The sequence below is a fragment of the Tuber melanosporum genome (assembly GCF_000151645.1).
Source record: "Tuber melanosporum whole genome shotgun sequence assembly, scaffold_1, strain Mel28".
Classification (NCBI taxonomy): domain Eukaryota; kingdom Fungi; phylum Ascomycota; class Pezizomycetes; order Pezizales; family Tuberaceae; genus Tuber; species Tuber melanosporum.
This window is the reverse complement of record NW_003298755.1, coordinates 2,296,548-2,322,112: the sequence shown is the minus strand read 5'-3', so window position 1 is coordinate 2,322,112 and position 25,565 is coordinate 2,296,548. Positions and strand designations below refer to the sequence as shown.

Genomic DNA, 25,565 nt, shown 5'->3' with positions numbered 1-25,565 from the left:
CTTTACTGAATTTCTAGTGATGACATGTGAGATGGGGGTCACACCCGATTGACTTTTTAGAGTTATGCGGCCAAGCTATAACAGGGATGAGCTTATATGCACGAAGGTTGGTCTGACCCCATGTACGAGCATGATACGAAGCCGGTAACAGAAATCAATGGTAGTGTAAGCGTATCATACTAGACAAAAAGTAGCCGACTTGGGGTCGTTGAATTTCCTCCTTAGGTTGCCCAAAGAATACAAAAAATACTAACTTTAGTATCATACAGGTTTCAGAGCCATCCCTTAAACCGTTTTCAAACACTGGCGCTATGGTCACACTAGGTGAGTAGGAGGGGCGGCAATGGAGAGACTAGCTGTAGAATGTAAAGTTAGCAACAACCATGGTAATTATGATGTAAGTATTCATGATGCACAATATATTGTGGGATAATTGTAAAAGCTACAGAGCGATAAACAACCAACACCATGGATGGTCAACCAGATAACTATGAAAGCAGTGAGGGTGAGATGGAGTTCCAATGATGAGGGCAAGGATTAGGAGAATGGCAAAGGCCAAACCTTGTGGAGAATGAGGACCTGGCCAACCATGAAGAGCAGTACGATCACGAAGCAGCTATTGACCAAGATCAATACGAATTTCAGTTTCCTCAAAATCTCTCACCAGTACCTGCCCTGGAGCTATATGAGCATGTCCAACTCAACATAACCGTATACTACATTTGCCAGAAGACCCTTTTAGCCAATATGACTCAATCCATAACCCCAAACCTCGACCTATTCGACCGCTTGATTTTTTTGTACTTGTTTTTAATCAAGAGCAATTTGAGCAACTCACTCAAAATACCAATTTATATGCAGCAGCAAAAGAAGCAGGAAGTCAAGGTGGAAGGAGGTGGTAAGCAGTAAAAGGAGCTGAAGTGATGGTATTTATTGGTCTTGTGATTTATATGGAAGTTTACCACTCCAGTGCTGTATTGGACTATTGGTGTAAAGATGGCCTTTTTCCACTCCATAAGCATATATTTCTATTAGGAATATTGGGATTCAATACCTAGGAGTCACCCTAAGTAGGGTAACCCCACCTGGAATTGGAATCTCTGGTCTCCAACACCCCCCTCCGGCCCTTTTATCAGGCCTGCATGTCATTATACATATCAATCTCAGTTGTGTCCTGTGAATATAATACCACAGAATTAAAGGTGTCAGAATAACACTGCATACATCGCCGCCGTCTGTCTGACCAGATCCTGTTCGCAGGATATATGAGAGAGAACCTTCGGCTAGGTCTGAGAAGTGGGACGGAGTAAATCCGTCAACTACTCAGGAAGTTACAAGGCTTCAAAAGTGTGATACCTTTGAAGTGAGCTATAAGTATTGAGATGTTTTCGTACAAAGAGATGGTATTGAATGGTAAAGGATCTCAGTAAGAGACCAATATATTCACATCTATCCTACAACATCTGAAAGAGTATAGAACTCTGAGGGATACTATTATAGAAGCCATTGAACTTCACGGAGTGTTGCAACTAGGTTTCAGAACGCCTTGTAGTTACGAGGATAACTTCCAATACTATGACAGTGATTGAAATCCTATTACCCAGAGCAACCAAGGGTTGCCGACTGAAGGAATATTTATCAGTCCAGTGGAGTAGTTTTCTGCGAATTAGTAGGAAATTCTCCCAAAGATATCTATCAGTTGTGTAAGGAGTTATGAAGGTTTAAAGTCAGACGACCTGAAAAAAGGTTGTGATTACAACTACCTTTGCAGATGTAACCCGTAGATGAAACTGATCATATCATCAACGACGGAGACAATTAGAGTCAACTCAGTTCAACTTGAGAACTAGGCTACAAGTCTAAATACTCCAAGTATTGAATAACTACTATTAGGAACAGTATGGTTCTGAGTTAGCTATATTGTAATTGCCAAAGAGGGTATGGTGATTTTCAGGGTCTCCAGGTGTTCACATCTTTTAAGAATACCTGACGTTGTAAGTTATAATCAGAAAGGTACATAGTTATATGATAAATAGATATAGTCTGCAAACACTCAGACGCGGAATATAAATATTGAAGTGTCTCCCAAGCTTTAGATATCATCAAGCAACGGAGAAGAGACATTAATAATATAATATTGTATTTACGATTCTATCTTACTTCATCAAATTTACTTCACTTTTAGTAGTTATAAATGAAACGGGTGAACTCGAGCCTTCCTAGACAATCGCTGTCTACAAAAACGAATCTTAATTGGCTTAGACAATTCTGAAGTCTATCAGATTTTCTCCACCTAACACTTTCTTTCTCCTATACTTATTTGTTAGCTTTATAGTTAGCTAAAATATGCATAGAATATTACAATATATGACTCAAGTTCAATTTGAACAGCAAAAATACTATTTCCATATCTCTCCTCCGGTCAAAAATCTTCCACGTTGTTAATAGTACTAGAAGTTAGAGCCACTTTCCTCCAACCTACAAGCCAGATACCAGCACTATTGTACACCTACTACTGAAGTTGCAATAGATGAGATAATGGTTAGATTTGTGGAACGCTTAGTACATACTGTTCGAATGCCAAATAAACCTATTCCAGAAAGTTATAAGCTATTAGCACTTTGTGAACATGACTATACGTTTACTTTTATGTATACGTTATGAGTAGATCAATTTTCAGGTCATGACTTACCTTACCCAAGTGAGGATAACCTACAGTTAAGTCCAACGTCATGAGCTGTATTCCATCTTACGATTAAATTGCCATATCATCAGTGCTGCTTCCTTCTCTTTTGTGACAACTATTTTTCAAATATTCAATTGTTTCAAGCCTTGAGAAACTTTCAGATTACTGCATGTGATACTGTTAGACCAAATTCAGCTGAGTATCCTCGAATCTTAAAGATTGATAAAAGAAGAGCTCTCTTGCCTTGGAGAACAGTATCGGAAGTGATTCCTGATAACCATAAAGTTCTTGCCATAATTTGACAGGATAAAATCCTTGTACGACTTCTTACAACTGTGTATGACATGCGACCATATTTACAAAACTATACTACTCATCAGCGTCATCTATCCACACCGTCCTCAAAATTGCAATGCATACAGTTAGATGATTGACCAGGTATGGGGAGAATTACCTGTCTGAGAACTTGCCCTCCCGGCTGCAACAGTTGACTACAATATGCACATAGGCGGAGTCGATATAGTGGACCAACATAGAAGTTATTATTTCATCCAATTACATACTGTTTGAAGTTGGATGCCAATTTTCTTTTGGCTATTGGATACTTCTGTGATCAATTCTTTTCTTCTTGCTAAGCAAAGAATGGATAGATTACCTGGCTCCTATTGGTACTGCCATTGAAGATTTCATGAACGTTTAACTTAGGACCTTGTAGAAGAAGGTTTCCAACAACTTAATCCTACACGAACTCAACAGCTACAAGTGATACCTCACCTAACTCTTCCACAGTCAAATGGCCACAACTGTCCTAGAAGTACTCTCTCAGGCAATAATCCTCTTAGCCAGGCACAAGGCTATATTATGAAATGCACCCTCCTTCCTCCGCTGAGAAGAGATCCTGTGGCTTACCAAATAGTATGAAATCAAGTGAAAAACTCACCACAATATTGTTCCCTCTGCCACTACCTTTCCAAGACCTCCCCAGGTACTCCAAAATACGAAGCTTTCTTGACTGCTCAGAATGGTCTGAGAGGCAAAATACACCAAACCTTTTTTGTTTGTAATTACTGTGAACTTTCAGGGTTTAAAGTGCCTCTCTGTAAAGATTTTTGCTTTTATTTTTTTCACTCTGAGTCTTTAAGTTAGAATCTACTGGCCTCACAGGCTACTCAAACACTCAATTTACTTACCTTGTTTACTCAGATAGTTCAACCAAATAACAAAAAAAGCCCTGAACCACCTCCTCTCAGCTTGATTTGACAAACTGTATCTAGCGCTGCACTATTCACTTCTTGTTCCTTCTTATGTTCTTGCCTCCTAGTATTAGTTTATATGAATTTTTCACTTATGCATTTTTTCTCCTTCATAGTAGGGGTTGGAGTTGATTTTCCGCTTGCTCTATGCTTAAGATAACAGAAAACATGAGTTGGGAGAATTATGTGTTCTCCCTGTCTCCACTGCGTTTCATGCGCTTAAATGTCTAGATCCAGCTTTCCTCGTTCTGTCCTGGCCATTGCCGATCCTTCCGTTAGTGCCACACTAAAAGTGAGTAAACGAGAGTACAGGTTAAGGGATAGGGAGGTTCTGTGAGCACTCATGAACGCGAACTTGCTCTTGCTGCCACAGCAACAGCCACGCACTATCCAGATATGGTTGGCAAGGCAAGCTGAGTACCGGTGCGGCTAAAGCGTGAGCTTGTACTTAGTACGAGTACGGTAGTCCATGAATTAGTTTGAACTTGAGCCCGTAAAAACAGTGTAAACAGAGCGGCCGATTGGCTCAGGATTATTTCATGTACAAGTACCAGTTACTCAAGTAAGCTACCGTAATGACTTGGTATGTGTCTATTCCAGATATGGATAGATCTATCACGCCTGCTCATGTTCGGATTGGCTGGAATATCTCTCCTACCCCCACCTCTTTTTTTTTTTTTCTCTTGATGCACAGGCTAGCTACCGTAGTCCATTTGCGGTACTGTACAGGACAAAGGCAGAGTTCACGTTCAAGTTCACGCACATAACAGAACCTGCCTGTTAAATGCCGTTCGACATGGCCAACTTACTTTTGGGTTGAAAAATGCACTTTTATGATATATCATCATACCTGTGATTTCTTGTTTAGTTACAAACTTCGTACGAGTGCAGTGCGAATGGAGGAGTACCGGTATATCATTTAATAAAAGCCGAGGGAAATTCATTCAGCCTTGGGTGGGGTGGGGGGTTAACCGGACTAAAGCCTCGATAAAATCCGGCATCGTCGGATTTTGGTGATTTCTATAATTCCGGTATGTTGTCGGTGTGATTGAGGAGTCGTACTGTTCCGTTCGTTCTACTGTACGATACTGTACAGTACCTCTAGTGCAGTGCAACACAGTCAGACTGGCTGTGTAAATCCTGTTGTTCGAGCATCGGAGGATAAGGGTGCGAGGAGCAGTGAGGGGGGGCCAAGGAACTCTACTCGTACCGGCAACTTCGGGGACATCCTAAGCCGGTTACAGTACACATTCCGGTAAGATGAATCGGAAAACAGGGGTAAGATAAGTCCAGTGGCAAACTGGTGGCGAATATAAAATCTAGTATTTTGCGAGAGAAAAAAAGATCGTGATAAAATAATAAATACAAAAATCACCAACGAGTGTGCCCTCCATTTGCCTTAATAACAGCCTGAATCTGCTGTGGCATACAATCTACATGCTTTTGAATATCTTGTACTGTAATCTTATCCCATTCTTCAAAAATAGCCTGCTTAACATTATTTAAAGTTACAGGACGTGGTTGCCGTGCATTTATTCTGGATTTAAGTAAATTCCAGATATTCTCTATTGGATTAAGATCAGGAGAATAAGGTGGCCAGGTCAACTTAGGAATCCCAAGTTGTGCTATTTGCTCTGCTGTTGCATGAGCCCGATGTGCTGGTGCTCCATCCTCCATTAATATGATCTCTGAGTCTTCTAAGCCAAACCCACCGGCATCAGCACCACCAGTATCACCACCTGCCCATATAATTTCCTGCTTTTCCCAATACCAAAATGGCCAAATAATAGGAATAAGAATATGATCAATGTATGTTTTTGCTTTAATTGAACCCCAATCCTCCTTTTCCCAAATAACAAGAACCTTTTTCCCATTGTAAACCAAAATACCACCCCAAATCATAAGAGAATTTTTCTTTTCAAATTTAGGAATCAAACGATCATCTAAATACTCTTCACCTGCGCGGCGTGTTACATACACTGTTCCCCGCTTCCCTCCTAACCAGACATAACATTCATTGGTCCACAGTACTCTTCTCCATATTTCTTTAGACCATGATTGCGTATTTAATCCAAACTGCAGGCGCTTCATGCGCCGAGTCGCATCCAGATAAGGCTTTTTTCTTGCTATCCATCTGTTGTATCCTTCCTTTGCAAATGCTGCCCGAAGAGTTTTTTCTGAAGCTTGAAGTCCCATCATCGTAGCAATTTCTGAATAGGATTTTTGACGGTTTTCTGAATTTAGTGTAGCCTCATAAACAAGGCGTTTGCGAAGAGGAGAGTCTATTTTAAGTGGCTTTTTCCCCCGTTTACGTGGAGTTGCAGGCCCATTGCATATTCTCCAAGCTGTTGAGACTGAAATACCGTATTTTTGCGCAATACAATCAAAAGTCCACCCTGCATCTGCCCGCAAGCATTGAATTTGACAACGTTGCTTGTAACTAAGGTCTTCGGTTCCAACTCGAGACATCGTATAAAATACCAGACTTCTAGGTGTGAGGTAAGGACAATCTTAGCTATATTTCTTTCTCTTTTATATATAGTAGACTCTTCTACATGATTCTATTTACTTGACTTATGAGAGCCTTCTCGAAGTTCTTCCAACCAATAATCGACGGGTATTTCTCTCTTGCCACTGGACCTCGCTTACCCCTGTTTTCCGATTCATCTTACCGGAATGTGTAGATAGGTCACACGGTTCCGCTCCCGAGGCATAATTTACGTGGTACTGTACAGTACAGTACTCGTATGATATTATACAGAGAGGGGCAAGCCGGGATCGGATCCACGATACCTTGTATATAACACCTTTTCCCCCCCACTCCCTCCTTCCTTTTGTTCCTTCGTCATCATCATCCCCTTCCACACCCATCACGATGCCCATCCAACTAAAAGAATCCGACCTCCCCTCCCTCCCCTCCAAAACCGCGCTGGTAACGGGCGCAACCTCGGGCATCGGTCTGCAAACCGCCATCCTCCTCGCGAGCCATGGCGCGACTGTGCACATCGCCTCGCGTAACCCTGCAAAGGGTGAGGAGACGGTGACGGGGCTGCGCGCGCAATACCCATCGCATACCTACCACCACCACCCCCTCGACCTCTCCAGCGCCGCCAGTGCCGCCGCGTCGGCCGCCCACTTCGCGCGCGAGAACGCACGCCTGGACATCCTCGTGGCGAACGCCGGCGTCGCCTTCGTCCCCGTGGACGAGCTGTCGGCGGACGGGCTGGACATGGCCTTCGCCGTGAACCACGTCGGGCACTTCGTCTTCGTGCGCGGATTGCTGCCCCTGCTGCGGAGGACGGCGGAGGGGAGCGGGGACGTGCGCGTCGTCGTGACGAGCTCCGCCGCCTACAGCTTTGTCGACAAGGTGGACCTGTCCGACGTCGCGTGCAGGGTCCCCGGCGACGGCGGGAGTGTTCGCCACTTGCCCGCTGCCGGGAGGAGGTATGGGAGGAGTAAGCGGGCCAACATACTCTTCGCCATGGAGTTGGATAGGCGCTTGCGCGCTCCGGATGGGGCGGGGGCGGGGGTTAGGGTTAATGTGTGCCATCCCGGGACCATTGGTGGGACGGCGTTGGGGGATAATGTAACTCCCCCTCTATCATATGATACCTCCTTCTTGTTCACTTGTGCTGATGGGTGTTATTGCGTTGCTAGGGAGCGTTCGGCGTACCGGCCTGGGGATCAAGGCTTCTACATGGACTCATCAGCACCGTCAGTCTTACCCCGCGCGAGGGCGCGATGACGCAGACGCTGCTGGCAGCCGCGGATAGGGTTCGTGAGGAGGACGTGCACGGGTGCTTCTTTGCCCCTAGGACTGGGTGGAACATGCGCTATACCCACTCTGAAGAGGTCGACTTGGGCGAGTGGGCGCGGAACGAGGAGGATGCGAAGGTTTTATGGGAGTGGACTGAGGAGTGGGTCGATAAGGTTCTTGGAAAGGGGAATTGGGGGGGCGAGTGATGGGTTGTGCCTTCACAGGGTGGAGGGAATACCTTTTCTTTTCTTTTTTTTCTCCTATAGGATACCGGTACGGTGGTTTAACGTTTGCTTTTTGCTTTTGCTTTTGGGTTCCCTCGAGTAGTAGCCTTTTATTTTATTTTATTTTTTATATACATGACAGGAAAACTTTTAATGCCTAAAACTCCCAGAGCGAAAGTAAAGGGTTCGCCGCAGCCTCAGATAAATCCTCATTCCCTCCTTCCCTCTCAACCTCGAAGAAGATCCTCTTGGGAACCTCAAACTCTACAACTGGCGGTCTCTCAGAATTCACATTCTTCTTCATTTCCGCCGCAAACATCTGCCCAATATTAGCTCCGACAGATCCCCTATGTTGAGAAGATAAGAAAGGACACTCACACTCCCATATGAATGGTCCAAAAAGTCCTCAAGCCCGTAACTAGCCTTGGTAAACTGCTCTCCTAAAATCCTAGCTAGGGTGGCGACGTTCGGCTGCCAGTGCCCCCTGAGCGTCTCCAACTCCCAGAGACAACTATCAATGGCGCCAGTCTCCAGCGGATCCTCTTCCTCCGGATCGAAAGGATCTACAACACCATCCTTCCTCCACCTATCCAGCTCCTCCGTGGTGCCTTCCCGATGCAACATGAACCAGCACGCCGGATGCGCCTTTAAAAGATTATACACGAACGGGATGATCACCACCACCGCTGCTGGCGGTGCGCTAAGTGCTAATCTTGCCAGACGTTTGAGGAAGCTGGCTATTAGGGCTGCGGGTAAATACTTACTGCCCAGGAACTCTTCGAGTAGTCGGAAGAAGCGAGATCGGTACTTTAGGTGTAGTAGATTCCGGTCAAGTAGCGCGTACAAGTTTTGGTAGAAGTTTTGGTAGTCTAGGTTTTTGGTCTTTATCAGGTAGAAGAGGCCTGACAAAGCTAGGAGGGCGGTGGGACCACCAGTGGCGTAGGTATCTGTGAGAAAATCCATGAGAGTTTCTGGATTCGGGAAGGTGGGGGCTAGGGTTGTTATATTTTGGAGGATAGAAGGAGTGTAGGGAGTTATTGTCGGGAGACGGAGGAGGTGGAGGAGGACTGTTTGGAGAAGTTTGCGGTGGGGGGTTAGGGCTAAGATTGCTCGGGGATTTGTGGGGGATGTGGAGGAGGGGGGGATTAAGGCGAAGAAAGAGGTAAAGGGCGGGGTGGTAGAGGTTGGGAGATTGTGTAGGGAGAGGATTAGGGTTATCGTCGTTTTTGTGAACTGTGGAAGGGTGGAAGGGGTTTTGAGGGCAATTTGAGTCAGTGTTCTACGTAATTCATGTTAGCACTGTGGTGGTGCGTGAAGAGGAAAGGGAGGACATACTTAACGGCCGAAAAAAATGAATACCGAATATCATCATACACATCCAAGTACTTTTCCGTAAACTGGATCCGGAGATAGTCCTCCAGATTCTCAGCATACACCAAAGCCTCCACGATCCTCCGAAACAGCTTGTGCGGGAAGTACGCTTCTTCCTCAGGGGGTGTCAAGTGCTCAGATTCCGCCTTCACCAATCTCATGAGCAGCCAGAGAACCTCTTCCTATATTTCATTAATGACCAGTCACCAAATATCACAGCGCTGAAAAGGGCCAGTAGAACCAACCTGTATACCCCCATCTTTATAATCCAACAACCCGCAAAGATCCCCAATAAATATCCCATACTGCCCCCTCAACCACTCCAAGATCTGGACCTCAGCATCGGTAGCTCCCTTCTTCTTACTCAATTCCCCCTTCACCATGAGTTTGATAAAAGCCCGACATAGCGACGTCGCGGCGGCGCTGATAGTGGTTTTCTCCGGGCTCTGTAACCCCGCAAGACATTTCATTAGCCATTATTCCTTCATCCATCCATCCACCATCCCCTCCAAGAGCGAACAAACCTTCAAATGCTCCAATAACTTCACAACGTGATTGTACCCCCTCGGCGACGCAACAATCTCCTTTTCCAGGCCCTCAATTTCGTCTGTTGTTTGTTCGTGTTGCAGTTTGGATGTTTGCTTGACTAGTTCCGTCCGCTTCTTTTTCAGGAGAGCGAGTTTTCTGGAGCGTTCTTTGCGATCGGCGGAGAGCTTTCCCGCAATTTCCACTCTTGCTTTCGGATGTTTGGGGGCCATCGTCCGTTTCCCACACGGCGTCGCGGTGGTGATTGTGGCGGCAGTGGTAGCGGGAAGGTAGTACGATGAAGCCTATCAGCAAGTGTTTGTTCAAGATGGTGGGAAAATTTGTGAACGATAGCTATGCCACGTGACCTACTAGTGTCTAGGGGTCTCCCGTTGAGCCTCAAGCTGGGGCTTCTTGGCGCCCATGAGCAGCTGGAATGGGCCCAGGCTTGTAATATCATGCATCGGGCCCGCAAATATGATACTGTGGTATTTACGTTTTTTCGTGCTGCATCGTAGACAATCTTGGGGGGGTTATAGCTACTGGGATCATATGCAGTTAATTGCTCATACGGCCACGAGACCATGATTCTTTGTTCATCGGTGATCACTCGGAGAGTTCAAAGTTGCGAGGCTTCATCGTGGTTGAATTTAATAATTTATTATCCTAGCTCGCCGACCCCGCACGTGGCCCCGGATCGATGTAGATACGGTAATGGGCACAAGTGCTCGTATACAGTATGGTATATGGAAGGGACTTTTTTTTTTTTTGATTGGTTACGGTACTTTGCGGACGCAGTACTAGTACTTGTACCTGTACCGGTAGCAGGGGGACGGAAGATGGTGATTCGCAAGGGTCTACTGTAGGGAGGAATGTATTGTTATATCTGAGACGTTTAAGTACGGTAATGGCGTGCATCCAGGGCTGCCATACCGGTACTTGACACTGCTTAATTCCCGTAGGGCATCAGGTATTCATGAGGCTAGCACTTGCCATGGGGGTTTTGGGTAATACCGTATTTGGTGGAAATTCATATGGGGATTACGCCGTAGCAAAGTTCTTTGGTGGTGAGCTCTTCGTTCGTCCTTGTCGGAAGGTGGTCTTTTGGCGGGCGGTGGTGGTGGTTATGATCGCGTTGTGGCTGCTGTGACGCGTCTGACTTTTCGCGTGGTCCGTGTGGATAGTGCCGGGTGCCTAGTAAGGGTTCAATAGTTTATAGTCTACCGACGTTTGAATGGTATAATATCATACTCGTACAGGTAGACTCTCACATTTAGTGCTACCTGTATAGCACTCGAGTAAATGGGTAGAATTACGCTTTTATATGAGGTTCTCCCCCGACGAGTTCTCGCGGTGAGTTCCTTCATGCTATGGTACAGTACTCAAGCCCAGGTGTCAGGTGCTTGACTATGCTGGAAGGCCTGCACAAATATCTCGGCGCTCGCTTTTGTGCCCAGAATAATCGTGCTCGCCAATGCCTATCGTGGGGTACCGCTATCCGGAAATGGATGTGCCAAGATGGTCAAATTTGGGTATCATAAAACCCAGTTCTTGGCATATTTTTGTCTGCATAACGGTTTTATATATGGATCAACTGACCAGTACCGGTACAGTACCCTCAGCTCCATGCCATGATACTTTTGGTGGGAAGTAATCAAGTTATCATAATATTATGATAGTACCGGTGTGATGTGTTGTATGAGTTGGAATGTGGTTGTGTTGATGATTCAATCAGTCCATTCCGAGCTGAATGCACCATATTTGACAACAGAAAAAGCGGTCCGTAAAATCTCCCGAGGTGCGATTTCACCGTTTTACTGTGCCCGTGCTGTGCGGTAGGTAATCGAAATTCACATCATCCACGACGACTCCTTTTTCCTTCTTTTATTTCCTTTTCCCGTTCGGCAACACCCTGTTTCCATCTCTCTCAACCCCCCCCCCTTCACCTCTGTCCAACCCCCCATCCCCACAACAACATTCCACTTGACCAACGAGGAAAGGAGAATTTGTGCGAGGACGACTTTTGGGTCCCCTCTTGTCACCCATCTATTCTTCCATCTCGTTCTTTTTTCTTTTCTTTACACTCCCTCGCTTTTTTCCCTCTTATCTCCATCAGCGCTTGAAGCTTCTTGCAACAATATGATGCCGAAAGGGATGACGGTGAAAACTGTGCGGGGTAAATTGCCGCCTCTACGGGCTCTTGCACAGATATTCCTGCGGACTCGGTTTCTGCTCGCAGTCTTCATGACTGGGCTCATCGTTGTGCTCTGGCGAAGCCTCAGCGGGTCTGCTGCCAACTTACAAAAGTAGTGTTCCCCCATCCAGTGCAACTGTTAGCGGTTAAGGGGTTGTTGGATTGGGGTGAATTGGGAGGAATCAACACGGGATTGAGCGTTTGGTTTTTCCAAACGGTTTCATGCGCAAAAGCTTATCGCGGTCAAACTTTGTGCTGACGAATGACTCCCCTCAGGTTTTACTGCTTTGGACCGGCCAAGTCGCCATTAGAGATTTCTGCCAATGAACATAATAGCTGGCATGCTCACCAACGCACACCAATATTATTTAACCACCACGAACCCTTAGTAGTGGATACCCAAACCATTCAGAATGACGACCTGAACTCCATTAGATCCACCCCCGAAGCCTGGAAGAATAAGGAGCGGGTCTTGATTCTTACACCTCTTCGCGATGCATCGTATTATTTGGCCAAGTACTTTGACCTTGTCTCACAGCTGACTTATCCCCACGAGTTAATCGACCTAGCATTCCTCATCAGTGATACTAAGGACGATACCAAGGCTGCCTTGGTCCAGGAGCTGCAGAGGATTCAGAAGGGTGTCAAGCCATTCCGAAGTGTCAAGATTGTTGAGAAGGATTTCGGATTGAGTGAAAGCCAGGATGTTGAGGTTAGACACTCGTTTGCCTTCCAGGGCCCCCGGAGAAAGGCTATGGGTCGCGCGAGAAACTACCTTTTGTACAGCGCTTTGAAACCCGATCACTCTTGGGTCTATTGGAGGGATGTGGATATTGTTGACAGCCCCGAACGCATTTTGGAAGATTTCATGTCCCACGACAGGGACGTTATTGTTCCAAGTACGATATATCTTCTCCTAGTGCTATTCTGGAAGATTTCTTGCTGACTTTGATAGACATTTGGTTCCACAGGTATCGCGATGGTCATGATATTGAGGGTCGTTGTGGGTAACCTTTCATCCACTACTTTTAAACTTTCCTGTGAGAGCCGCCAAAGCTAACCAAGACGTTGGTTGCAGTTGACTACAACTCGTGGCAAGAATCTGAGAAGGGCCTAGCTCTTGCTGCCAAACTTCCCAAGGATACCATTTTGGCTGAAGGTGTGCTAAAGCCATGAAGCTGTTTTGGGGTATCCTGTCTAATTAAAATATTCACAGGGTACAAGGAGTACGACACTGGGCGAAAGTATATGGCTAAGATGGGCGATTGGAGGCAGGATAAGGACGAGGAAATAGAACTTGATGGGATCGGAGGTGTCAGCATCCTTGTGAAGGCTGATGTTCATCGTTCGGGTTAATAGCCATACCCCACACCCGGTGAACGGACCACCGACTGACAATTTATAGGAGTTAACTTCCCTGCCTATGCCTTCGAGAATCAAGCTGAGACTGAAGGCTTTGCGAAGATGGCCAAGCGCGCCGGCTACAGAGTCATTGGATTGCCCAATTACGTTGTATGGCATATCGACACGGACGAGAAACCTGGCAATGCCTAAACCCAGAAACATCCTACCTCCTATCATAATTAAGAATATAGAAACCCAGAGCTATGGCGGAGACGATATAGGAAGGAGCCAATGGGAGAGAAGGGAAACAACGGGCGAAAAATTACTATTGCGGATTATGTGGTGGGGAAGAGGAATGCAGGCTTATTGGGGATTTTAATTGGAGTACTGGGAATTTTTTTTGATTTTCTTTTCTTTTTCTTCGTTTTCGTTCGCTTCTTCTGGCCGGGCTTGGTTTGGGCGGGGAGAGGTGGTTGATGGGTGTATGGGCGTGGCGGTCAACGTGGTGATAGGGAAACCTTTTTTCAAGGAAGGAAGGAAGGAAGAGAAAGACTTGTTGGCCGACGTGCACTTTGTCAGTCATCCCCCTATTTCTTCAATTTGTTTTAATGATAGTTTGTGTTGGTCGTGAATTAGATTTGTTTTGTTACTATTATTGTATCGAGGGTGAGGATTACGGTTTCCTTTTCCTTTTCCTTTCTTATGCTTATATATTCTGGCGACCAATTGGTTGGTTGGTGGTGTAGCGATTTTGAGTGATCTTTCATGTCATATCATTTTCATATGCTTGCGATTCTTTCGTATCTTACTCTCTCGATAGCTTATACTTTAGCTGGGGTGAGTGGGTGAGGTCTTTCGTTTCGTTGTCCATTACCATCCGTCCATCATCCATCGCTTTCTGCCGCTGTTGTACCGTGGTCTGTGCCGTGTCTCTTTTGCCCTTGTTTGTATTTATTTAACTTGGTATTTAATTACCGTGGTGTACTTTTGGTTTATGCCAATTCTACGCGCAAACCACTGGGCGACTGCAGCTTATGATACTTATTAGGAAAGGGGGAAGAAGCTCGTGTGAAACAAAAAAAAAAAAGATGGAAGAACAGAAGAAATGCCAGATTAACATTATGTGGGAGTACTGTACACCGTCACAACGACTCACTCGCACCTGTGCTGGCGAATGCAGTACGTAGATCAATCAAATTCGCGATCCTCAAACTTATCCTTATCAAAGAATCTGGCTTCGATGGTATTCCCATTGAATAATCTTCCTTCAAGGGCGTTGACTGCCTATTTGCGCACACACCGACGAATTAGCCACCACTTTCCCTCCTTCAAACCGGAGCAATATGGGATGGGAAGGAAAGAGAATAAACAAACTCTAAGAGCCGCCAACTCCCCCGAAAACTTCACGAATACTCTGCTCGCCGCCTTCTCACCCGCGTTATCTCCTTCCCCATCATCCTTCCCCCAAACGACAAGAACGCGCTCGACGCCGCCATACGAGTTCTCGCACTCATCGCCAATCTCCTGCATGAGCACGGCTTCATCCTCGCCCTCTAGGCCGTCGACCATGTGCCTCAGTACCACTACGACGCTCGCAGGGCCGAATTTGCCGGCGGTGGCAGCGGGATTGGGTTTATTCTTGTCTATGATTTTGCCGCGGGTGGGGTGGTCTTTGGACTTTGTGTGCACAGCACGGAGGGGTTGGGTTATGCCTGTGCTCGAGGCGCCGAGGCCTGTGCCAGCGCGCCAGCCTAATTTTGACATCAGACGTGCGGCGAAGTCCTTCTGGCCAGGGAGGAGGGGGTTCGATGGCGGGGATGGGGGAGATTGGTCCGTGGGTTCGTCGGTCGGGGTGTCTGTGGGGGTGTCCGTGGGGGGTTGCGGGGTTGTGTAGAGGACTGGAGCGCGGGAGATTGTTGGTTGGGGGGTGGGGTCTGCTGACGGTGGGGGGGGAGGTGGTGGCGGTGGTGGCGGTTCGGATGTGGTGGAAGTAGTGGAGGAGTAACCCGCGGAGCCCAGCTGGCTCATGCGGAGACGGCGGGCATATGCGTCTTCCCCGGAGGCATCATCAGGGACTGCTACTGGAGGTCCAGTGGCAGCAGCAGGCGGTGGAGGGGGTGGAAGAACACCTGCACCCCCGTCCCCACCCGACAGCTGCGGCGGTGGAGCAAACGAGTACTTTGTCGGAGGCGCAAACCTATTCCCCAAACCCTGTCTATCCCTATCCCTTTCCCGCTCGTTCTCCTCACTATCATAACTATCTCTCCGCCTCCTAGGTAGCACCCTATCCCTCCAGTCCTCCAGCTCCCGGATCTTCTCGTCACCATCCTTGTACTCGTCGTAGCTATTCGGCCGGCTGGGATCGTACACATCGTCCCAGTTAGTAGGTGGAGGTGGTGTATCACGATTCTTCTTCCGCTTCTTGCGCACTCCGCGGTGCTGATCTCGATTGTTGGCGTAGAAGCCGTTGACATCGTCGTCTGCATCACCAGTCCAGTCTTCTATAGTAGTTTTGACGGTTGGTCTAGCTACTCCTCCTAACCCGGGACCCCCTCCCCCTTCTGCTGTATCTGCACTTGTATCCGCCGTACCAGTCGTCACCCCCACCGCTGCCGCCGCAGTCGCGCTAACACCCGGCTTCCGTACATTCTTCCCCTTCCCCTTCACAGTTGCACCAGTCGGTCGTTTGAGTGTCGGTTGAAAACGTAGGGCAGCTTTTTTTTTAAAGAAAAAAATTCACACACACACTCCGCGTGAGCAGGGCTTGACTCTGTAAAACGCAAAAGGGGGATGGGGGGGAGCTTCTCGAGAAATACCGGCATTGAGCTTTTTCGGTGCAGGATCTTCTGCTGGAGTGGAGGTTACAGGGGTCGGGGAGGAGGCGGCGGCGGACTGTTTGAAGACTATTGGTGCACGGGAGATAGAGGCTGAGGTTGTTTTGTTGTTTGATGGGTCCAGGAGATTGGCGTACAGGCCGGACATGCCGGTTCGAGGCGGCGGCGGTGGTGGTGGGTCTGACATTGCTGCTTTCGAGAAAAGGGAAAATAAAAGAGGAAGTTTGGGAGAAGTGGAGGGAGCTGAAGGTGCAGATAATTGTGAAAGCCAACGGTGAGGTGAGTTTGTAAGTGGGCGGAATGAATAATTTGGCCCCAAGTTCCAGTAGAGCAAAATAATTCAGGGTGCAAAGATCAGTTACCCTACCTGACTTAGGACACTTCGTGTCACCGAGGGACACAATTCCCTTGTAATAATATCATAAGATTATTGTCTTGAGCCACCAATCAGCGAACGGCGGGACCCACACCCGATCTGGAAAGCTCGGTCAATCAATTATCTTGAGACCCTTCCCCGATCCAAGCACTCTTAGGCATCCAAGAAATGTTTAAATTCTCTCTCCCCCGCACCACAATTTCTTCCCTCGAGCGCTTCGTCAGATTCCCTGCTACTACCACGAATTTCACACAAGGGCCTCATAATTTCCTGAACAACTACAAGTACGCTGCAGCAATGTCCACCTCACCACAAAAAACGGAATGGCTCTGCATCTTGCCGGACCAGGTTAACGGCGGGCTGGAGAGGAGACTTAAAGTTCGCACGTGAGTAATTGTTCCGAAAAAAAAGAAAGAAAGAAAACACAGGAATTTCTATTATCATTATTATCATTATTGATTCTAAGAGGGATTATTAGGGAACATCTCGAGGGTATCAAAAGGAACCAAGAAGCCGGATTCGCCAACTTTGGCGGTTCGTTTCCCAGACCGCTCATGGGACATACGTGAGCGAGCGAAGCTACTAATCTGTCCTGACAGGAGTGTTCCTCAACGAACCCGCGCAGGAAGGGAAGGATCTCTCCTTCAGGGGATCTATCATTGTCGCTACAGGAGTGAGTAAAGAGGCCGTCCTCGAGGTCCTGAAGCAGGATGTTTACTCCAAGAATGATGTGTGGGATTGGGAAAAGGTTACCCCTCTTCGTTTTCCCCCTACCTCCGATTAGCATGGGCTAACGTGATTACGGTAGGCCGAGATCTATCCCGTATGCGACCGATTGCACTTCCGGGTGGTGAACTTCGTTGCTAATAGTCGATATAGTTCAAAACTGCAATTGCATCCCCACTTCCGTACGTTTAGGTTAGATAGCGATGGATGGGGGTGACTTGTCGTGAAGATTACTATTTTAATAAACATTTAAATACCTCCTCCGCCCCACAATTCCATGTAACCACACCTCTCCAAAAATTTGTAGTGACTGTACCGGTACGATACCATCGTAGCGATAAGTGTACTGTACTCGAGTAAGATAGGACGATAACCCATTGGGCAAGGGCGGGGGAGGAAGCTGAGGGAATTAAGTCCCTAAACTGTGGGTGTGCTGAACCTTGGGGAAAGATAACTTTCTTTCTTCGGAGGGGCTGCGGGGACTGGAAATCGGGTATTCATAGCGTGACGTATGAGACCATATTATTTGAGTAGAGTACAGTAGGTTGGGGAATCATACCAACTGTGCTTCACGAAAGTGGGCAAGTTGTGCGGTACGAGTTGTGCTACAGTAGGTTGACCCCGCGCTTCGGCTCCGTTTCGCTATCTAGAGCGCTTTATCATATATCGACTTGTTCTCCCCCTCTCGGTTGAGACTTTGAGCCCCCAAGCCCAAACTTCACGTCCACTTCACCACAGTCATACTTCCGCAATCTCAACCATCACGGTACCAACAAATCTTACTACTATAAACCATGACTCTCTCAGAATTGTTCCCCCCCCTCTCCCCCTCCCCCTCCCCCTCCCCATCCCCAAATATTGGTCCACCGAGTACATCTCCTGGGCTAACAAATCCTAAACAGCTTTGTCGTAATCCCCGACCTCCCCTCTGCGAATCACTCCGAAGTCCGGCCGCGGCACCTTGCCTACGTTGCGGAAAAAATGGCCAAGGGTGAATTTTACCGCCAGGGCGGTACATACTTCTCCGAACAGGCCGCGAGTGGGCAGACGGAAGATATGCCGTGTGCTGGAAGCGCTTTAACGGTGGTGGCCGAGGACGAAGAGGACGTCAGAAAGCAACTGGTTGATGACCCGTTCGTCAAGGAAGGGGTGTGGGATGTGGCGAGGGCGAGGATTTTCCAGTGAGTCTTGATCCCGTGGAGAAAAAAAAAGAGGGGACTGACAGGTGTTTTAGCTTCAAGACGGGGGATTCGGTGCCGATCAATTACCCGCTTCAGAAGTAGGGGTGGGGGCGGGGAATTGTACTCGTACTTTAAAGTGCTTCATTGTGGAAAATAATTGTCATGGAGTATCACTCGTGAATATTGATGATGGCGAGCTAGTGTGAAATTGTAGACTTTACCGCCGTAGCTGTGGTCCCAAAAGCCCGGGATGTGGAGCCCAATGGCATCCGAGATCTGTACCGCATCCCATCTGGTTTTCTCTCCTAGGGGTGTAGAATACGCTTGATCCACCTGTTGAGCTCAAAACATAGCATCCAGACCATTGGCACGCAGGCTCCCAATTGGCCGCGTCACGTAGGGCCTGTTTGGCTCATTGTGATTTGTGATGGTCATGATTTGAAATCATGATTTCAAATCATAATCTCAGACCACGATTTCCAAATTGCCATGTGCCAATCACCATTGAAATTTTCAAATCTCCAAAACATGATTTGGGGTTAACTTTAGGAAGTTGAGTAAACTATATCATACTCGAGTACAGTACTCGTGCTCTATCATATCTGGCTTTAATGCAATAAAGTTCCCGGGGGTATTAACAAAACGGTCATAGCCCTAAATCTCCAAAATCACAATTTAAATTTTTCCCAAATCTTGATTTGAAATCATGATTTGGAAACATTACCAAGCCAAACACCTGACCATCTCAAATCATGATTTCGGCCCAAATCACAATCTCAAATCGTGACTATCTCGAATCGCAGCGAGTCAAACAGCCACCCTGCCTCAGAAGACTAAACCACGAGCTTCCCAGACGCCCATCTCACTCGGGGAGCCGGGTTTGGACAAGAAAGCTTCCCGTGGCGAACCAATGAATTGTGGCGATTGTAGTGATCAGTGGTTGGTTTCCTCATGGAAAAACAACCAACTAGCATTGCCCGAGCGGGGGCGATATCCAAGCAGTTGGTGGTTTCGCCCATTCGCATTGTAGGCAGTGGGTCCAAGAGCGGAGTCCGTGTGGTAGGACGGACGACAGTACCGGTCTCCGGAACCTGGAGTGCTGTTCGTAGGCCCAGGTTGCCGCAGCTCTCGTAAGCTCTGGTGCCCGTGAAGCCATTAGTTATGTCGGAGCTGGATCGCTTATACTGCCCCATTCCGGAGACCTTAAAAATTGCCGAGCACTTCAGGGGTGCTCGGGGCGGGACGCCCCAAACATCCGAATCCGCCAGTCCCCAAGAGGCAAGGGACGGCGACCGCAGGGTCCTACGCATGGCCTGTCGGAGTTATCGATAGCTTAACGGAGTTACCGATAGCTAAAGTGCGGCGAGGGCCTGTCGCTGCTATCTTTGACGGCAGTCCCTCCAAGTGATGGGAGCTCTTGCCCTACGACTTGAAGAACATGCCCGGGAGGCTTGGGGTCACGCATTGTAGGGGTACAAAATCCCGAGGACCCTAGCACTCCTGTGCTACAACTCCCTGTGCTATGATACAGCAAGCGGGAGAAGTTCAGGAGACGAGATCCACTGGGTATAGTCGTAGGTCCCTATGTTGTTTCGGTCTTTGAGTATTAGGGTTTGATGGTGAAAGGATTGTTAAGTGGTGCGGCAAAAGCCCGAGGGTGATAGTCTATGAATGAAGTGAAAATTACCCACAAGCCCAGCTTTTATAGAGGCTCTAAAGCGGGGGGATAGGATAGAAGAATGGAATATAATATATGAGACGAGTGGGGGGGTCCGGAGCGTGCTTCCCCTAAGGGAGTCGTCCCAACTCAAAACATGGGAAGTACTCGAGTACTGTACACGCAAGAGTCTTGTATCTAAAACGGTTAAACAAACATTGACCTCGCGCGCGCCGCGTTCCCAAATCACACTAAACCGGTGGGAAAAGCCTGTGACCCGAATCTATCATGCTATGCCGCTCTACACTGTCCACCTATCATACCTCCCACAACCACGACCCAAGATTAGAATGACCTTCCCCGGGAATGCAACGAAAGTCACGAGCAAACCAGACCTCCATCGACATTTAATGTGCAGTCGAAACTGGAATCACCAACCCGAGCTAGTGCACAAGCACTGCATAACCTATATCCAAGCGGAGGAGGGGTTGTGAATCAGTGGTCTGTGAGTGAGGGATTGTGGCATGGCGCGGTAGGGTCGGGGGGGAGGGCGGTGTGGGTCCGCGATGTTTGGGGCGGATGAAGGGATGGATATCGACGAGACGAGAAGGAGAGCCCCTTTCTCTAGGTATCAGTTTAACGTGTCGGACTGGGAGATTGTCAACCGCGGTAACGAACCGTTTTGCACCTGAACCCTGTCCCAACCCCCCCACTGTATCATAGAACTTTCGGAGAGAAAAAAAGAAAGAAAGGAAAAAGCAAGCGCCAGAATTCGGCTGAAGAAAGGGTAAATCTGAAATACTGTCAAGAGGAGATGCTGCTCTCCTGAGTTTTCGTCTGCTATGTCGGGTATCAGTTGAGATCTCTGGATTTCCTCTCATTTTGGCGCGTTTTAGCTGATTCGTTGCCCTTTCTGACCCATTCCATGGCCCAACACGTTAGTAGTGGGAGGGAGGGGGAGGTGAGAAGGTGGTTTGTTACCCGCGTACCGCATTGGCTGCTCAAGTTCGACCCGCTGTTAAAATAAACCTGCCTTCAATAAGTTTAGCGTCTCCTATCTACTGGTATGGCAATACTAGTACCCATACCATTATCGATTTGGTGCTTTTCTTATTGCTCTTTAGCTGTCACACTGAACCATTCACAGGGTAGTGTTGGGTAGTGGCGGATCGAATTTTAGCAGTTAATGGGGTATTCCTTCTCGAGGAGTTGCCGAACATACCACGATATTAGCGAGTGAGGATTTGTGATGCTTGGCACGGAGGATCACTCGTGGTGGTTTGGGGGATGACGCCATTTGGGGATTTGATTTTTTTCTCTTCAAAAGATACTGTTGCATGAGTAATTCCAGTGATTGAGAAGACAAGAAGGGGGAAAGGGAGTTTCAGAGTTCACAGAAAAGATAAACTAGCAACTTTCGATCCAGGCGAAAGACAGACAGACAGACAGACAAACGCCAAGCCTGAGAAAAACAATCCCTCTAAGAGAAAAGATCGAAGTGGGGTTAAAGAAAAAGATTTTCATAACACGTTAAGCGCGAGGACAAAGCAGTAGGTTGGTAGAGAAAACTAGAAAAACATCGATGATAAGAGCCTAAGTAGCCAACGCGATCATCATCTTCCCGTAATCCCCGCTTGTCTCCCCCTTGACTCGCTTCGTAAGATCCCTCTTGTACAACGCGGCGTACGTTAATTTGACTATGGCGAAATGGCCTTTATCCCAATGAGCCCTGACAAGCCGCGAGATTAGCAACTCATCTTTGGTCCCGAGACCAGCCATGCTATCCTCCAACAACTCTGCGTCTCTCTCAGCCTTATTGATAGCGCCCCTGACAATGTACAGCAGCGCGGCCTCCATGTGTCCCGAGAACTCCTTCCGTATCATCTTGAGAAAGTCCTGAGCGTACTGGCGCTTGTAGCCGTCGACGTATGCACGGATGTACGCGTCGTTAGCCCTCGTGAGGATAGAACAGACCTGGATATCGTCTACCCGGCCTTGGGTCGCGGCGTATAGAGTTCTGACATCATTCGAGGCGACCTGCGGATCCACGGTGACCCAGTCTTCCATCCTGTTGCCGGCGAGTGCCATGACAAACAGCTGCTCCGTCTTGCCAGAGAGGTCGCCACGGACAGCATTCTCGAGGGACTCGCCGTACATGCGCTGGTAGACTGATTTCAGCGTCGCGATCTGTTGGTTGTTCTTCCCCATGATCGCTTCGGTTAGCATGCTTTCCTTCGTGCCGAATCCTGCGATGGCCCGGTGCGCAAAGTATGCTTCTGACTCGATGGGTCCAAGGGCCGTAGATACGAGCGCGGTTTCAAAGTTGCCGGATGTCTCTTTCTCTAGGGTTTCTATGAGGTCACGGCGGATGCGAGTGGTGTACTGCGCGCGGATGGCATCGATAGTGAGACCATCGCGATGGCCTAGGACGCCGATCAGCGCACGCCCATCAGTCCCGAAGCCTTTGCAGGCACGGTAGATGGCATCGACGTCGGCAGTTGCGTTAATTGGCGCAACGTGCTGTTGGGGCGGGGGGGCGTGGTGGGGTGGTGGGGCTCCATATGGCATCCCCGGTTGGGGGTGGGGCGGAGGGTGTTGATACGTAATTTGCGGAGGCGTGGGGGGGTACTGAGGGTTATGGACTCCTGGGGGAGGATATTGCCCTTGTGGGGCGTATTGTGGTTGGTTATAGGATGGATGCGGGGGGTAGCCCTGCTGCGGGGGAGGAGGATGCGGGTAGTACTGCTGCGGCTGCCCTGGTGGGGGATAGCCTTGTGGCTGATGGTAAGGCGGTTGGCCAGCGTACGGAGAGGGGGGAACTCCGGGCGCTGGATAGCCTTGTGGGTTGGGCGGGTATGGCTGTCCGGGTCCCGGGGGGGCATAATAGTTTTGCTGCGGGGCACCGGCGGGAGCGCCATAGTTGGGGTTTTGATTCTGTGGATAAGACATGGTATAGATGAAAGCTCCGGCTCAAGGTTTCAACCGCGGAGCGGAAATAGTTCGGGGGAGGAGAAAAGTGGGATGACTTCGGGAATATATGTGTGGGCCTTCAGCCGCTCGTGGGGCGATTGTTAGCGCAAGTGAATGGAAAAATGAAAAAAAAAAAAGAGTCATTCATGAAGGAAGGATCAGAATGTGAGCCGAAATATCGTACAGTAATCTCACCTTGACTTTGGTTAATGTCCAACAGAAACGCCCAGGGACCGGTGAGAAGTATTGTCGGAGGGCTTGTAATATAGAGCTGGATGTTGATGGTCACGATAATGGGTTCTAGTCACGAAGGGGGATTTATCGTTCCTTTATTCAAGATATTCCCGCTAGTTGCCTCTCACCATGCCTTGTCTTCTGGTGGCCGAGGAAAAAGTGCGGCTGTAGAAGTGAAAGAAGATATGACGCATCCAATAGCTGGGTGAGTGGCTGCGCTCCAGTGTTTATTACAGCAACCCAGAACAACCCAGGACAATTTGCTCCCGGCCTGGGACATTTGTCCTATGGACTCAGCCACATGAAATTTTGTGCTCCTTACTTCAAGTTAATTCGCTAGTACTGTATTGTGGTCCTTGGACCGCAAATTTTCGTTTTTGCTAGCCTTTACTAACCCGAAAAGCCTAACTAACGAAAAGCCTAACTAAGGCTATCCCCGCCTCCTGGAGGCTTGGTGTCGGGCTTGATCTTGTATGGAAGTGGGAAAGGTGACATAAAGTATCTGGGGGACACCAACTTTGGGGGGCGGTCAAACCCTCGAATGCCTTCCGTAGTTTTCAAGCTAGTATCATAGTCTAAACAGTACTCGTACAATGGGGAGTATCGGCACTTTGGGGATACTGTGCTACGGGCTCAGTGAGCACCAATACCCCACTTACGCACTAAGCAGCAGGATGCACGAGTATGAAGCTTACTACTCGTATGGGTGCTGTAGCATTATAATAGCTGCCCAACGGTTAACTGATCCTGCGATACAAGGGTAGATTATGAATTCATGGTACTTGTATGCAGCAAGGATCAGAGGTTACCCAAGTACGTGTAGATAGGACTAGGAGTGGCATTGTGTATTGTAGCGCTTGCAAGATAAGTACTGTACCAGTACAGTACAATACCATAACTTCCTCTAAACCAGAGCCGTTGAATCCAACAGGACAAGAACTACCGTAAAGAACCAAGCATATCATGGCCATAACCAATCGTTACTGATTACCACTGTTTCCCTTTTGCATCTTCAGTTCTCAAATCATCACACAATGTTTATTCCCAAAATTACCATCATAAGGAGGGTGACTATCCCTGCTCAATACCATAAATTCACGATCAACCCCTGTACCGTACGGCACAAATCTCCAATAACGTACCTCTCTGCACTGATCATGAGTGCCGGAAATCTACCTGGAGGTTCTTCACTTCTCATTGTGATGGGGGTAGTCTTTGTTCTCCTGAGTATCGTATACCGATATCTTATCATTGATACTCATTGGGGCACTCAGGTTTAGAAACGAAACCGGAACCATAGAGCCATTTCAACAGTTCGGCATGAGTGCTGTCCAGTTTTTCTACTCCGGTTTTACGAGGGTGTTTGCGGAACATAGAGCACCGGAAATTCTGGGTGAATTTGGCCCGCCGCTGTACTTCTTACTTGTAAGGTAGCCACTAGCTCTCTTAAGACCTGATCCCGTGGCAAATGTTCTGTTCTAGGGGTAGTAATTGGCATACGGATAGTAGCGGCGGGTCGAGTTTACCCAGAATTTACGGTAGCGTACGGACCAATTGATAGACTAAAGACACATGCGGATCAGCGCAAGTAGTGTGAAATAAAATATTTCAAGCTAAAGGTGAAGGTGGCAGTTGCAGTAAGTGCTGCACCGGTAGTCTAATACCTCCCGCGGTGGAGTTGAAGTTGGACATCTAAGGTGGCAATTCCCACAGAAAGTGACTGGAGCTCAAAAGTTTAATTCAACTAGGATGCAAGCCAGCATCATATTTGGTTAGCGGGAAGCCAAACCCTAGCGCCTAGATAAATAAAAACCGGCTTCAAAACCGATTCCGGGACCGGTACCGGTATGATACTTGCAAAACCGCCTTTTTTGCCGGTACTGGTACGCGGTTTTGGCGGTCCATGTCGTTCGAACAATCCGGGTACAACCCAAGCCCGACCGAAACTGCGAAAATAGCCAAGCATGAGAGCCCCATTTGCTGGGTGCCATATCATAGCTCATTTCGGCCATCCTATGATAATACAGGCGCATGGCTGTCATGTCATACTGGCTGTGCTCTGAGAATATCATGCACAGGCTGTGTCGTTGCACCACCCACAGTGGCCACCCCAATACCGTACGGTATGATACCAGAGGCACTATCTGACCTACCGGTACTGTACTCGAGTAGTGGTACAAGCACAGCACCGTACCGTACTCGTGCGTCTTTGCCAAGTCCGCCTCCACTACCC

General features: G+C 48.1%; 9 protein-coding genes; 4 read left to right on the top strand and 5 right to left on the bottom strand.

Annotated features, from left to right (window-relative positions):
* Positions 1-6,709: 6,709 nt before the first annotated feature.
* On the top strand, positions 6,710-8,028 carry GSTUM_00004020001 (uncharacterized protein). XM_002835180.2 has 2 exons: positions 6,710-7,525; positions 7,597-8,028. Exons 1-2 carry the CDS (start codon positions 6,815-6,817, stop codon positions 7,900-7,902), a joined length of 1,017 nt encoding a protein of 338 aa, XP_002835226.1. The 5' UTR covers positions 6,710-6,814; the 3' UTR covers positions 7,903-8,028.
* Positions 8,029-8,077: 49 nt separating this feature from the next.
* Positions 8,078-10,308, bottom strand: GSTUM_00004019001 (uncharacterized protein; the record flags this gene model as incomplete). XM_002835179.2 has 5 exons in its annotated part: positions 9,816-10,308; positions 9,537-9,737; positions 9,256-9,473; positions 8,299-9,199; positions 8,078-8,239 (listed from the first exon to the last, which is right to left on the bottom strand). The coding sequence occupies exons 1-5, from the start codon at positions 10,047-10,049 to the stop codon at positions 8,078-8,080; spliced, it is 1,716 nt and encodes a 571-aa protein (XP_002835225.1). The 5' UTR covers positions 10,050-10,308.
* Positions 10,309-11,620: 1,312 nt separating this feature from the next.
* GSTUM_00004018001 (uncharacterized protein) lies at positions 11,621-14,334 on the top strand. XM_002835178.2 has 6 exons: positions 11,621-12,122; positions 12,287-12,909; positions 12,966-13,013; positions 13,089-13,169; positions 13,227-13,361; positions 13,416-14,334. Exons 1-6 carry the CDS (start codon positions 11,956-11,958, stop codon positions 13,562-13,564), a joined length of 1,203 nt encoding a protein of 400 aa, XP_002835224.1. The 5' UTR covers positions 11,621-11,955; the 3' UTR covers positions 13,565-14,334.
* Positions 14,335-14,453: 119 nt separating this feature from the next.
* Positions 14,454-16,375, bottom strand: GSTUM_00004017001 (uncharacterized protein; the record flags this gene model as incomplete). XM_002835177.2 has 3 exons in its annotated part: positions 14,454-14,638; positions 14,729-16,068; positions 16,171-16,375. The coding sequence occupies 3 exons, from the start codon at positions 16,373-16,375 to the stop codon at positions 14,543-14,545; spliced, it is 1,641 nt and encodes a 546-aa protein (XP_002835223.1). The 3' UTR covers positions 14,454-14,542.
* A 357-nt stretch (positions 16,376-16,732) lies between these two features.
* GSTUM_00004016001 (uncharacterized protein) lies at positions 16,733-17,555 on the top strand (the record flags this gene model as incomplete). XM_002835176.2 has 5 exons in its annotated part: positions 16,733-16,950; positions 17,043-17,098; positions 17,164-17,312; positions 17,373-17,387; positions 17,444-17,555. The coding sequence occupies 5 exons, from the start codon at positions 16,733-16,735 to the stop codon at positions 17,480-17,482; spliced, it is 477 nt and encodes a 158-aa protein (XP_002835222.1). The 3' UTR covers positions 17,483-17,555.
* A 137-nt stretch (positions 17,556-17,692) lies between these two features.
* On the top strand, positions 17,693-18,628 carry GSTUM_00004015001 (uncharacterized protein). XM_002835175.2 has 3 exons: positions 17,693-18,101; positions 18,193-18,471; positions 18,525-18,628. Exons 1-3 carry the CDS (start codon positions 18,085-18,087, stop codon positions 18,571-18,573), a joined length of 345 nt encoding a protein of 114 aa, XP_002835221.1. The 5' UTR covers positions 17,693-18,084; the 3' UTR covers positions 18,574-18,628.
* A 375-nt stretch (positions 18,629-19,003) lies between these two features.
* GSTUM_00004013001 (uncharacterized protein) lies at positions 19,004-21,584 on the bottom strand. XM_002835174.2 has 5 exons: positions 21,217-21,584; positions 21,110-21,161; positions 20,807-21,041; positions 20,524-20,746; positions 19,004-20,434 (listed from the first exon to the last, which is right to left on the bottom strand). Exons 2-4 carry the CDS (start codon positions 21,120-21,122, stop codon positions 20,572-20,574), a joined length of 423 nt encoding a protein of 140 aa, XP_002835220.1. The 5' UTR covers positions 21,123-21,161; positions 21,217-21,584; the 3' UTR covers positions 19,004-20,434; positions 20,524-20,571.
* Positions 21,585-21,632: 48 nt separating this feature from the next.
* Positions 21,633-23,077, bottom strand: GSTUM_00004012001 (uncharacterized protein; the record flags this gene model as incomplete). XM_002835173.2 has 1 exon in its annotated part: positions 21,633-23,077. The coding sequence occupies one exon, from the start codon at positions 23,075-23,077 to the stop codon at positions 21,722-21,724; it is 1,356 nt and encodes a 451-aa protein (XP_002835219.1). The 3' UTR covers positions 21,633-21,721.
* Positions 23,078-23,106: 29 nt separating this feature from the next.
* On the bottom strand, positions 23,107-23,612 carry GSTUM_00004011001 (uncharacterized protein; the record flags this gene model as incomplete). The annotated part of the gene is made up of 3 exons (XM_002835172.1): positions 23,107-23,175; positions 23,294-23,369; positions 23,461-23,612. 3 exons carry the CDS (start codon positions 23,610-23,612, stop codon positions 23,107-23,109), a joined length of 297 nt encoding a protein of 98 aa, XP_002835218.1.
* Positions 23,613-25,565: the final 1,953 nt, after the last annotated feature.